The following is a 13,892-nucleotide window of genomic DNA, read 5'->3' as shown; positions in this document are numbered from 1 at the left end:
GGTTTTGCTTGACTTCCTCTTTGTTGGGATGCATTGCTCCTGAGCTTGGAGGAGGTGACCCTTGAATATTAGCCAGCTGTCTTGGGCCCCTCTTCCTGCCAGGGCTTTGTCCCATGGTATTCTACCAAGCAGATTTGTAAACTTGCGTATGTTATCTGTGCTTTATTAAATCCAAGTAAAACTAGAGGTGTATGTTGTTAACTACAAAACAGCACTGCAGAACTGCTGAGTTAATAACAATTGCCCTGGAATTGTTTCTGTAGTATCAGATGTCCCTTAGTTGATTATTATATAATTTTAAGAATGCATATTATGCTATTTTACTCAGATATGTAAGTATCTAAGTAAATACATATATATACACACTTATGTTTATGTTTACTATATAGAAATAAATGTTAAAAAAATAGAAGAGATGTATAAAATTGTAGCTTAGTTTAGTAAGTATCAGTATTTTATTTCGAGTGCTTTCAGTATCAGGCTTTAACAACTGAGCACCAAAACATATTACATGCAGGTGAAAACCAGACTAGCATACAGTAATATAATGTAATGAAATTTTAGTTCTGATAACAGAAGGTTGCCATTAACTCACACTCACCTTCACACAGAAAAATCTGAATCTGCTTTGAGGTAGATTTTTTCAGTGCTTTTTTTTTTTGTTAAATTTCAGGGGAATTTAAAGAATATAAGAATATTGTAAAAAAAAAAAAAAAATTACGGGACAAGTCTTTTATTTTGTTTTTAAATCTTTCCTTGGAACAACTTTCCTGCAGTCACTATTCTGTGATTCTTTTGTAAGCTATTACTAATTGAAGTTTATGCATTGCAATGTGTTGAGGCTATTTAGAATTTCCTTTTTTTATTACTATAAATTATATTACATTATTCAAATTCAACACAGGTTTCCTTTTTTCTTGAAAATACTATTGTTCTGGTATTCGTAGTTAATCAGAGGGTTTGCTGTTGCAGACCGCATCCTATATGTGTAAATTCACAACATCAGTTTTCATCTTCCCATGCCAAGTATTAAATACCTACTTAGTTGTGAATCGAGCGTCTGGAAATGTACAAGGAGCTCTAGTAGTTAGGCTTCAGATGACTTTTCTTCACATTCCATCAGTTTATAAAATACCACTTTGTATTCTTACAGGTGAAGTAAAAATGAATTATTTGTGCAAACCTTATGTAGCCATGGTCACAACATACCAAATGGCAGTGTTGCTTGCCTTCAACAACAGTGAAACTGTCAGTTACAAGGAGCTTCAGGATAGTACACAAATGAATGAGAAGGAACTGACAAAAACCATCAAATCCTTACTTGATGTCAAAATGATCAACCATGACTCAGACAAGGTATGCAGTAATGATATAAAAAAGTTTTGTGTTTTCCATCTTGTGATTCTAAGATTTCTTGAGGGCTTTTTTAATATAAAAGAATTCGCTGATTGCTTTTTTTTTCCTCCTAAACTGTATTATGACCCTTGTGAACCATTATAAATCTATATTTATAAGGAAAGAGACAGGAGGAAGTAGACTGTCTGTGTCATATGGGCTTTCTATGCCTATAACAGCATGGTATGCTGAGAAGGTAATAATGCTAGGACTGTTTATTGTTTCTGTTGCATTTCATCCATATGCCTTTAGACACACTGCTGTTGGAGGGGAGTACTCATTTAAATACACCACTTTCAGAGTTTTACTGAATCATGGGAAGGAGCTTGAGAAGTAAACGAAAGACTCTTACAGAGATCTTAAAAAATAAAAAAATAAAGAAAAAAACTTGTGGGATTAAGAGGCTGAAATTAACAGCAACCATGTTCTTCCTTGATGATAGATTACAGGAGGAGGAAGGAGGAGGAAAGGGAGCAAGGAGGGCTTGCGTGAGAGCTTTGCTGCAATTTGCCAAACTCTATCATTCCATGAGTTTCATGGAATTCCAGTAATATGTGGGCTTTGTATGTGGTTAAGGCAATGGTTGATACAGGTTCAGTTTCTGACTCTGCCTCATACTTCTGTATGACCTACGTGAAACCAGTTACCCTTTTTCCCATAGAACAAAGGGCACAGACGTCTGTTATGTACAAAACACTACAGAAGTGCCTGTGCTTACCATACAGACTTCAGCATGTGCTTCCAGCTAGCCCAGAAAGCCCATTATTTAGACAGTATCAGGCAGAACAAACTGAGATAAGCTGTTCGCTTACAAGAAGAAATCCAAAGCTGCTCTGATAGCTGCTTTTTTTTTTAACCAGGCAAATATTAGAAAATGGAAAGTGAGATCACAAGGAAGATCTGATGCTTGGCTGAAGCATAGGACATGCTTCCAATATCTAGAAATGAGCTCAGGTTGGAACAGTGGCTGGGAAGATGTCTGTTAAACCATGGGTGAAATATAACACTGGGAGCTATTACAGAAAACAGTGAGATTTTTCATAATCTTAGAAAGTTGCCCATTATTTTAAGGATTTACATTTATTTATGCCTGTTGTATAAGGTTTGCCCAGTTTCTTTAAGCATATGTCACTGAAAAGTGAACAATACAGCTTTCCAACCCATTTACTTTTTAATGTTTACCACTGCATTTTCTGGTTCTTTAACTTCCAGGCTATTGTATTCAAACATCTCCACTAATTCTGTTTTCTTTGCAATCCATCCAGCAATGTGAAAGCAGATCTGTAGACAGTATGTCAGCTTACTTATTGAATAAGCCAGTGAACTTTAGTGGCTTAAGCAGGGAAATTAAATACACTAACTTCTCTCTACTTGTATCTGAGCCACACAGAAAAGCACAGTGTATTAACTGTTGTAGTTTATTTTCATTTGTTTGATGTATTTTTGAAAGAGAAAAAGAAAAAAAAGAAAAAACCTTTGGCAAAATCCTTATTGGTTCATTAGAATCTTTCTTTTTGATGCACAACACACAATTTATTTTGGTTTATACTCAATGATGTAAGCAGAATAATGCTAAAATTTAATGTTGGCTTATATTTTCTAAAGCTGTTGATCTTTGCCCTTTCATGTTAAATTTTCTGTACTATGCCTGGATATTATATTATTATAATAAAGAATATTTGTTGCAGAACATAAAATTAGAATTAATATTGTTTTGAGTATATATTTAGATAAATATTGACTGCGTTTACTAAAGTATTTGTGCTTGAGGCAATCGTGGTTTGGCAAGTTTACAAAGTCTAAGAAGCCCAGTAACTATTCTGCTGGAAATTGCTAACGCTTGTACAGGCTCTTGCCTGGAAACTGCAAAGATTGGTCAGGTCATCCTGTTAGCTGAATGTAAAAGCGTTTGGACTGCAGGGAATAGTTACCATTTATTGAAAGAAATGGACTTTTACATGTGGAAAAGAGCTGAGATTCTGACAGGAAAAAATTAGAAACGTACAGATCGATGTGGAACTGCAGAAGTTGCAGCTTGTCAACTGTTTTTGCTATAACGTAACAAAATGCTTGGATGTTTTTCCTTAAATTCTGGAAGGCAATATTAGTAATAGTTGTGAAAGCAACACCTCTCTCTTGATGTTCTGCCGTAAATAAATGCAAATCCTACTTTGTTTGCAGGGAGAAAATGAGTTTAAATGGAGAGTGTTTGCAACTAGGATAAGCTGATGAAGTATTAAAACAGAAATTGCTTTAATCATATTGACTTGTTAACAAAATTCATGTATGTCAGAGTTCATTGTCGTTTTTTCTAAAATAAACTTGTTTTCTAGGTTAGTTAAACCGTAGCTTAAAAATTTGACCTGTTTCAAGTGGCATTTTAGAATTTCCAACTACAAATCTGAAAATGTTGTACGTGTGCAAGCCCCTAACTGTGACTTTCAAAGTAAATCATTATCATTTTCTGGTTCCATTTCTGGCTTTTTTTAAAAAGATTCTTTATTGCAGGAAGATATAGAGGCAGAGTCTACATTTTCATTAAATATGAACTTCAGCAGTAAACGAACAAAATTTAAAATTACTACATCAATGCAGAAAGACACGCCACAGGCAAGTATTCCTTGATGTTTCTAGCTTGAACAGCTTAGGAAGCTTATTTTTCTAAAATTTGGTATAAGCAGATGTAAGGGTCCCTGTGTAAGATTTACATCACCATAAAGAAATTGTTTAAGTTTAAAGCTTAAGCACTGCAAACTTTTTTGTACTTAAAATATAGGCAGGAGAAGATGGAATAGGGACTAAGAAAGAAGATGATAAATGAGCTATTCCTCTTGTACAAAATGGGATTGACATTAACTTCTTCTTTAATGACACTTTTTGTTGGTAGTGGTTTTAAAAGTATCTTATTCCAGGAACAGCAGAACCAATCAACTCTGTTTTCCTATGGTTTTGTGTCCTTTGTCAGCTAAACTTAACTCCAGTGTTGATAATCTGTGTTCCCTCTGTATCTCCTAAGACGTAGGATTTTGTACAAGAGATGTATGTGCTGCCAAACTCAATACATTATAATAAATTCTGCCTGCCTTTCTCCGTTGCAAAAGCGCTGGTTTGGATGTCTCTCTCCTACTTTCCTGCTGTTTTTTATGAAACCTGGTATTCTTGATTTATGGAAGTACTTTGCCTGGAATTGAACTTCACCTAGATTTTTGTATTAATTGACTGCTTTCAATAAAGTAAAAAGTATAGATTCAAGATACTTTTATAAAGTGTTTATTCTTACTGTATTTTAAGCATTACTGTTCTTCCTATGTTGCAGGAGATGGAACAGACTAGAAGTGCTGTAGATGAAGACAGGAAAATGTATCTTCAAGCTGCTATAGTTCGTATCATGAAAGCACGTAAAGTGTTGCGACATAATGCTCTTATTCAGGAGGTAAGGCAAAGTCCTCTTCTTAAGCATGAGTTGATGAAAATCTTCAGGATAGGGATATAACATCTGACCACAAAACTCCCCTGTGTCAAAACTAATACTTAAGTGAAATTAGTGAGAATTTCATTGGAGTTTGCTTTGAACTGCAGTACTGGAGAACTGGCTGTGATCCCTCAATCTTGTAAATGTGTCTTAGCATGAAAGCATTAAGTGCCTCCATGCTTGCTTTTTCCTGTTGGCTGGTTCTGTGCCAACAGATGCCATATCCTACAAGAATCATTGCCAGAGCTATAAGTTCAGTTGAAAACCTGAGTATGGATAGTCTAGGTATGGAATTTCCACAGAAGCACCTAGCCAATTTTGAGCTCTAATCGTGAAGTTGGATCTTATTCTAATTCATGACTTAAATTTAAAAAATTGTCTGAGTATGTAGACATGCACTTCTTAATCTCTCTTTTCTGTTAAGTGGTACAGTTGTCTAGATATTTTTAGATTCTAGATTAATGATCTGTGAACTGTCACTGACTGACTGGGAAGGAAGTGCTATTTCTTTCACATTTCTCCCACTTTCCCATCTGTGCTGGTTGCCTGTCTAATTGTATTTCTTATTCCAACCTAACCTTTGCTCCTACCAACCAGTTCCCAGTTTTAGTATTCTTAGCCTTCCAAGGCGTTCATTCTTCAGTCTAATTCATTCTTGGGTCTCCTGAGCCTTGCTGGACAGCCTTAGAGTAGACCAGTGGGAGAGGGAGTAAAGATTACTGCTTTATTGGACCATTTTGAGCATGGAGGTGGAGAGGCATTCAGTCATTTTGAGATCTGCTGTGTACTTTCTATCTTATGGTGATGGAGGAAACAGTTTACCACACCCACCACTTAATTTTTACTTCTTAAAAACAATAAGCAGCTACAGAGAGCTTGTAAACCCGGAACTTGCAATGTGAGACATCTTAAAGGTTTTGGATGTTGAAATAGTGCTTGTACACAAACACTCTGAAAGCATATTTGAATATCTAAAAGATGAGGCAGTGTAGATTCTGATTACTTCTCAAAATCTTTGGTTATTTGGTTTCCTGTTACTTAAATCATCTGTGCAATTATTATTCCTGTAGGAATTTATGGTTAAAACTAGAAAATGGTAGGCAAGCTCTGCTTTATCTTTGAAAATTTTTCTCCCTACTCTCCAATTTTTCAAAAAAGTCTTCAAAGTATACTTTGGTTGAGACCAGTTTATAAGGGTGGAACAGATCACAAATTTTTGTTTCTGGTTGCTTCTTCCTTTGTTTAACTCAGGAGGTGCTGATATGCCTCTGCTGCAGTTTGCTCTTGCAGACTAGTACAGTCTATTAACATCAGGAACTTTTTCACTTTGGCATGAGAGGTGAATATTTTGATTGTTGTGGTGGGTTGACCCTGGCTGGGGGCCAGGTGCCCACCAGAGGTGCTCTATCACTCCCCTCCTTCTCTAGACAGGGGAGAAAAGGTATAATGAAAAGCTTGTGGGTCAAGATAAGGACAGGGAGAGATCACTCGCTAATTATCGTCATGAGCAAAACAGACCGAACTTAGAGAGGGAATTCATCTAATTTATTACTAAGCAAAACAGAGTAGAGGGATGAGAAATAAAATCAAAATCTTAAAACACCTCCCCCCACCCCTCCCATCTTCCCAGGCTCAACTTCACTCCCGGCTTCAACCTCCTCCCCCCTCAGCGGCACAGGGGGACGGGGAATGGGGGTTACGGTCAGTTCATCACACGTTGTCTGTGCCGCTTCTTCCTCCTCAGGGGGAGGACTCCTCTCATCGTTCCCCTGCTCCCATGAGAGGGACTCCATGCTGGAGACAGTCCTTCACAAACTGCTCCAGCGTGGCTCCCCCACGGGGTCACAAGTCCTGCCAGCAAACCTGCCCTGGCGTGGGCTCCTCTCTCCACGGGTCCACAGGTCCTGCCAGGAGCTTGCTCCAGTGTGGGCTTCCCACAGGGTCACAGCCTCCTTCAGGTGCCTCCACCTGCTCTGGCGTGGGGTCCTCCACGGGCTGCAGGTGGAATCTCTACACCCCCTCATCCTTCCTCCCTGGGCTGCAGGGGGACAGCCTGCTTCACCATGGTCTTCACCACGGGCTGCAGGGGGATCTCTGCTCTGGCACCTGGAGCACCTCCTGCCCCTCCTTCTTCTCTGGCCTGGGTGTCTGCAGAGTGTCTTAGATCTTCTCGCTCCTCTCTCTGGCTGCCAAAGCTCTCTCTAACTGTTTTTTCCCCTTCTTAAATATGTTATCACAGAGGCGCTGATGGGCTTGGCCTTGGCCAGCGGCGGGTCCGTCTTGGAGCCGGCTGGCATTGGCTCTATCAGACACGGGGGAAGCTTCTAGCAGCTTCTCACAGAAGCCACCCCTGTAGCCCCCCCCAGCTACCAAAACCTTGCCACACAAACCCAACACAGTTTACTTTGGTTGAGACCAGTTTATAAGGGTGGAACAGATCACAAATTTTTGTTTCTGGTTGCTTCTTCCTTTGTTTAACTCAGGAGGCACTGACATGCCTCTGCTGCAGTTTACTCTTGCAGACTAGTACAGTCTATTAACATCAGGAACTTTTTCACTTTGGCATGAAAGGTGAATATTTTGATTGTTACGTGGTTAAAAACTGAGTGGGGAGTAAAGTTGGTGCTCTGTTTATCACCAGCCACATCTACCTGTATTGGGTTTTTTTACCTTAACTTTTAACTAAATTTATGACACTTTTGAAAATCATATCCTTTGTCACTTAGCTGTTAGTTCTCAGTTTTTAATACTACTTATATCCTAGGTGGATTAGAGCATTTAAAACTGAAGGCTAGACTTCTAAATAATTGATATCTACACTGTAATATAGTGTGGAGACCTGATGTAGCCTTAAATGAGCAATTGTGAAACCTCAAGCAGTAAGGTGAAGTCATACAAAAATCCATTGGGGTAAATTTTCCTGCTTTTTTGAGGTCTGAATTAATTTATGCCAGTCTCCATGCTGTCTTAGCTGAACTGTTACTGGGACCTGAGCTTGATTCTTTAAAACGTTAGGTGTCTTCCCTGTGGTCTGTGAGACTGTGCCCAAACACAGCTACAGGCTGGGTGGTGAATAGATTGAGAGCAGCCCTGAAGAGAAGGACATGGGGGTGTTGGTGGATGAGTAGCTCAGTATGAGCTAGCAATGTGCACTTGCAGCCCAGAAAGCCAACCACATCCTGGGCTGCATCAAAACAAGTGTGACCATCGAGTCAAGGGAGGGGGTTCTTCCCCTCTACTCTGCTCTTGTGAGACTCCACTGGGAGTACTGTATCCAGCTCTGGGGTCCCCAGTACAAGAAAGACATGGAGCTGTTGGACCGAGTCCAGAGAAGGCCACGAAGATGATCAGAGGGCTGGAGCACCTCTCCTGTGAAGACGGATTGAGAGAGTTGGGGTTGTTCAGCCTGGAGAAGAGAAGGCTCCGGGGGGACCTTATAGCAGCCTTCCAGTACCTGAAGGGTACTACAAGAAATGTGGAGAGGGACTTTTTACAAGGGCATGGAGTGACAGGACAAAGGATAATGGCTTTAAGCTGAATGAGGGGGAGATTCAGATTAGATATAAGGAAGAAAATCTTCACTGTGAGGATGGTGAGGCACTGGCACAGAAGCTGTGGATGCCCCCTCCCTGGAAGTGTTCAAGGCCAAGTTGGATGAGGCTTTGGGCAACCTGGTCTAGTGGAGGGTGTCCCTGCCCATGGCAGGGGGCTTGGAACTAGATGATCTTTAAGGTTGCTTCGAACCCAAACCATTCTGTGATCGTATGATACAGATATTTTCTTAGGTACTTCAGAAATTAATTGCCAGGTTTTAAAGCAAATTGTGGGGAGACAGGCTTTTGTATACTTAATGCTTAAACACAAATATGAAAACCTCATGTTAAGTGGAAATTTTACCTAATTATGTGTGCATTGAGCTCAGTAACTTGTTTTGCTTCATGTTGTATGAATAAGGTCAAACTGCCAGGTGGTTCTGAGTTGTACATGCTCAGCTTTCTCACTAAACTGACCTTTTTTTAAAAATGAATAACCATCACTTCTATTAAACTTTTGGAGTATGCATAACTAACTTCTTGGTTGTCCAACTTCCTTTTTTTCCCTGCTAACCTTGTAGTAAGATTTGATTTACTGTCAAGAGCCTTTTTATTTCTTAAAACATTAGTTTCTGATATTGTTACTAATTATGGTGACATATATACATAGTTCTTGTTACTTTCATCATGATGTTTATATTCTCATAAATAATGTATTCACTTAAAATCTATAGTCTGACTTCTTGAGGAAGAAGAATGAATCTTTTGAAAGGAAGTCTGCTTACTATGGATGGTTAATATTTTCTTGCCTCATTAATGTTTTTTTCTGAGATACAGGTGCAGGGTTATACTGTTGTTAGAGATATGATTGAAAGACTCCTAGTCTTAATGTAGTTAGCTCTGATTCTAACGGTTATACTACAGCACCACACATTTCATTTAGGGTGAAGTCTCCCGAGAAAATACTCAGGACCCTTGGTAGACCTGTATATGTCAGCACATGGTCTTTGCTGAATTGTTAATTGCCTTATATATGCCCTGGTAGTTTTACTTCTAGCTCCATGCTAAAGTCACAGGACAGGGTAGATTTTCCCTTAAAATCAATAAGGTCAGTGGGAGTAGTGAAAGGGAAAGGTCAGTGTGGTCATTCCCTGATTATTTTTTTTTGTTTGTTTTATTCTGACCATCAGGTATTTCTATCTATCCTTCTTATTTGTATTATCTTTGATAAAAGAAAAACAAAACCAAAACACCCCACCAATACAAAATTCTATCTTTTGTTCTCCTTGTCCTAAGTAAATATATGAAGTATGATGATGACAATCATTTTGAGTGTAGGGCTGAAGTTAGGTGAAATCCAAGCAGATGTATTAGCTTGTTAGCACCAAGTTTCTTCTTATTTGTACTGCTGTGGAACATACCAGACCCTTGGCTGCTAGCCCAACAAAACTTGGTCTTTCGAGCTTTTTGTTTGCTTTGCTGGGTGAGTTCTACCTGGTGAGTTCTGTTGGCTCACAGAGGGCTCCAACAAGCTCTAGAGCTGGGACCAAGCCAGCTGTGAGAAGTTGTGAAGAAAATAGGAAATACAGCTGAAAGAAAAATCAGTTTCTTTACAGAACAAATGAGAAACTACAGGAAAAATATATTGAGACATTTGAGCGTCTTTTGTTTGCTTCACTATTGCTAAGAAGTAGAAAGGAGAAAGTAATAGTAATTATCTTTGCTGCAGGTTGGCCAAAAAAGTAAAATGTGAAAAATTTTCCAAGTTGATAGATATGCATTTTGTGTTACTACACACCTTTTCCTCCTGTTTTCTACAAGAGAATGAACAAAAATGAGGACTATTAAGAGACATCTAAAGTTTTGCCTACAGCTGCAGTTTCTTCCATAATGCATACATAGACTTGTTTTTACAATAAGTAATATTTTACTATATATTACAAAGTTCCAGCATAGCCAGATGGAGCATCCAGCTCACATCTCATATCCTGCCAGCCACAGCAGCAATGAAGTACTGTAACTTTACAAAATGGTTACTACTTAGGCTGTGTCTTTTGTGATTAAAAATGTCATCTAGGGCTTCTCAGCAAATTTTCTGAAAAAGTGGTGTTTTTTTCTTGCAAATATGATTGTCTAGTGCAGTAGAATCTCTGAGGATAGGTTGCATTTTTAATATATTTAAACTGTGCTATTCAAGCATGAATAAGGTCGTCTTATAATACTTAGATTTTTTTGGTAATTTGCTATGTACCTGCCTCCCTGTCTTCTAAACATGTCTTTTTAATGCTATAAAGAAAGCACAGGTTTCACAAATCTTTATTAAATGAAAATATCTTCTCTATCTTTTGATGATAACAAAAGTGGTGATGAATGAGAAGAAAATGCCATTCAGCTTTAGAGGTAGTTTTGAAAAATACAATCAAGTAAAATTTAACGACTCAGAATCGTATAAACTATTATGAAAAATAAAATTAACACATTCTTCAGGCATTTAATTTCCAAGTAAGACTGCCATAATTTAAACAAAGTTTGAGAGTCCATAAATTGAATACTGCAGAACAATGAAAGTACCTAAACAGAAGTGAAAGTGACCTAGTACAGGGAGAGAAGTCAGTTAGCAAAGCCAGCAGGGAAAGGCACATACCATTTTACAAAATTTTCACTTGTGATAATAGTGAAGTGAAGAAATGTGTTAACATTAGATTAATTTTTAACCTGAGCATTTATTTTCATTTGTACCGTGACAAATTAAGCAAGCAAGAGGACTGAAGAGATGTGGTTAACATGCAGACAACTGAATCAATGAGCTGAGCAGTCAGTTTAAGTGTCCTTACACTAATGTGTAGAGCAGCTTTGTTGATTTCTATAAATGAACTATTCCAGGTTTGTTTAATCCTGTCTTTAAAAGAAAAAATATACTGAATTTGCCTTAAAGTCCTTAGCAAATATTTCTATAGCATTTATAACTGTTGTAAATAAAAATAACACAAAAACCATGTCTTTATTTTGCAGGTAATTAGCCAATCAAGAGCTAGGTTTAACCCAAGTATCAGCATGATTAAGAAGTGTATTGAAGTTCTGATAGACAAACAGTACATAGAGCGAAGCCAGGCCTCTGCAGACGAATACAGTTATGTAGCATGATGTTGCTATCCTGCAGGTATGATTGTAAGGAGATCATTGCTGTCACTGTTTGGTGTGTTCCTGTGGGAAGAGGCAGGCCTGTGCCTCCATAATTGGTCACTTGGCAGCCCCTGTTTTTCTGCTGTTTACAACATCACCAGTGCCATGTCATGAGCGTCAATGAAAATGCCTATAGATATTTCAAGCTCATGTCATTATGACATTTCTTAAAACTTTACTAAAAGAATGAGTGAGGTATTGCTGAAATGTGGAAAATTGGTTGGGTACCATGCTTTTTTTTTTTTTCCCCCCTCCCCTTTCACGTTTGCAGTTGATGTTTTTTAATGTATCTTAAGACAAAGTAAAAAAACAAAAACAAAAAACCTAAATATTGTAATATGACAGATAACCTAATAATTGTATCTACATTAAAATGTAAAAAAAAAAAAGACGAACATGATACTGCTGCTTGTCAAATAAAAAAATAAAGTTATATAATGTGTCTCGAATGATTGTAGAAATGGATATAGCATTAATGTCTGTAAATATTATTCAGACCTGGAAGAGTAAAAATAATGTTATGTGATCAAGTTTTGGATAACCTCAGAAGTAGACCTGTCGTAAGAACTAGTTTATATAAAACTGAATACCAGGTATGTTATGTTTGATGTGATTATAAGAAAAAAATATTTATGGTTAAGTGCACATCTTGTTTTCTTGAGATTAGGCTAACTTACAGTCTTAGTGCCTGAAGGCCTACTCTGTGTTTGCTAATCTCACACAGTAAGAATATGTTACAAGAGAAAATAAACAGACGTTTGAGGGGATTTAAGTAGTGTAGCTCACAAAGAGTTAGGAATGGTTATCATGAACATCAAAGATACAGTTCAGTAGCTTTTGAAACCACCCTGTTAATGGGAAAGAATATAGCAGACTGGTAATTGAAAAATGGTATTTCACTAATGCATTGGGTAGAAGCATTACATGGATCGCTACCTATGTTTGTTTCCTGAAATCCCATACTGTTTAGTTTTTTTTCCTTGTTTTCCCTCCTAACTCATATGGATGTATTTATCATAGTTTGTTTTCCTCTGCCCCAATTAGATTTCTGGCTATTTGGGTGGTACAAGAAATCCATGGGCTATTTCATGTCCTGCATTGTTCATCAGGGATGGCATGGTGACTGTTCACTCTCACATAAGCAAAGTGTAATTTTAAAAGGTACTGACTCTACCACTGAAAGTAATTGGGAGTTTAAGAGCATTAAGCATGTGAACACACTGAATGCCTGCTGCAGAAAAGAGCTTCCTCATGGCTACACCTGCAATTATCATTGACTGGATAAATATTAACTTTAAATGTTCTATTTTTGCCAAATTTTATTTGTGTGCATATAAAAATATATATGTAGATATATATTATGTGCAGTATTTTTTAGGTTGTGTGATATTTCATCACCTACTAAAAGTTGACAGATCAAAAATTAATTTTAAAGGAAGAAACCTTTTGAGGGGAGCTTTTTCTTTCTGTTTTCTTCTTCTAGTTCTTCACTGTATGAAAGGCTTCTGTCTGACTCTCAGATTGTTGCTGTCTCTTATTTCTTAGGTGGCATCACATTCATATGTTATCTGGAGGGTATGGTAAACTTTCTATAGTTAACTAGGAAACACATCAAGAAGTGGTAAAATGTTTTCCTTACATGGATTTTGCTGAGGGTGAATAAAGGGCAATAAACAATGAAGGGCACTGAACGCTTCTTCCATATTTATGGGTTTTTATCCCACTGCACTAAGATCTAGGTTTTTTAAAATGGATTTATGTCTTAAAGAAGTGGGGTTTTTTAATTGATCATAATATGATGCAGTAGGTCGTTGTCTGAAGTGGTAGTTTTGAGTTGTGTATGTGTGTTGGGAGACAGCGCAGGTGCTTACAGTGTCACTAAGTGTAGTAAACAGGAGACACGTTAGCATAGATTTTGACTGGAGTGACTTTTAATCTATTTCAGTGTGAAACATTTCTGTTCTTTACAAAAAGTAATTCATTACTACTTATGACAAAAAATAGAGTAGAGGATATAGTCTATGATGCAATAGAAAAAATGTTGCCTGAACATTGAATCATCAAATCCTTTCTCCAGAAAACACACTAAGTGACACCAAAGCTTCTGGAAACAAATGTGTTTTATCTTGTAACTTGTGTATGAGTCAACAGATTTTAAGCTTGTTTCTTCATAAAAGGGTTAATAAAAGCTTTATTTAAATATATATTGCAGTAGCAAAATTTTAAGACTGAGTTTGAAAAAGCCTTAACAAATTTATTTTCAGAATCGCTTCACAGACAAAACAAAAACTTTACTGCTCTAGCCCAAA

The 13,892-nt window shown here is 37.5% G+C and overlaps 1 protein-coding gene across 6 annotated transcripts in view; it reads left to right on the top strand.

Annotated features, from left to right (window-relative positions):
- The window catches only part of CUL2 (cullin 2), a 54,522-nt gene extending 42,497 nt beyond the window's left edge, over window positions 1-12,025 (top strand). For all 6 annotated transcript variants that reach the window (XM_075746552.1, XM_075746555.1, XM_075746554.1 and 3 more), the window contains 4 exons: window positions 1,154-1,356; window positions 3,904-4,005; window positions 4,712-4,828; window positions 11,413-12,025. In XM_075746552.1, coding sequence (XP_075602667.1) covers window positions 1,154-1,356; window positions 3,904-4,005; window positions 4,712-4,828; window positions 11,413-11,544 — 554 coding nt within the window. In that variant the 3' untranslated portion in view covers window positions 11,545-12,025. The remainder of the gene's footprint in view (window positions 1-1,153; window positions 1,357-3,903; window positions 4,006-4,711; window positions 4,829-11,412) is intronic.
- The last annotated feature ends 1,867 nt before the right edge of the window (window positions 12,026-13,892 follow it).

Source organism: Balearica regulorum, chromosome 2, assembly GCF_011004875.1.
Source record: "Balearica regulorum gibbericeps isolate bBalReg1 chromosome 2, bBalReg1.pri, whole genome shotgun sequence".
Taxonomy (NCBI): Eukaryota; Metazoa; Chordata; class Aves; order Gruiformes; family Gruidae; genus Balearica; species Balearica regulorum.
The sequence above is the reverse complement of the archived record's forward strand: the minus strand, read 5'-3'. Positions and strand labels throughout refer to the sequence as shown.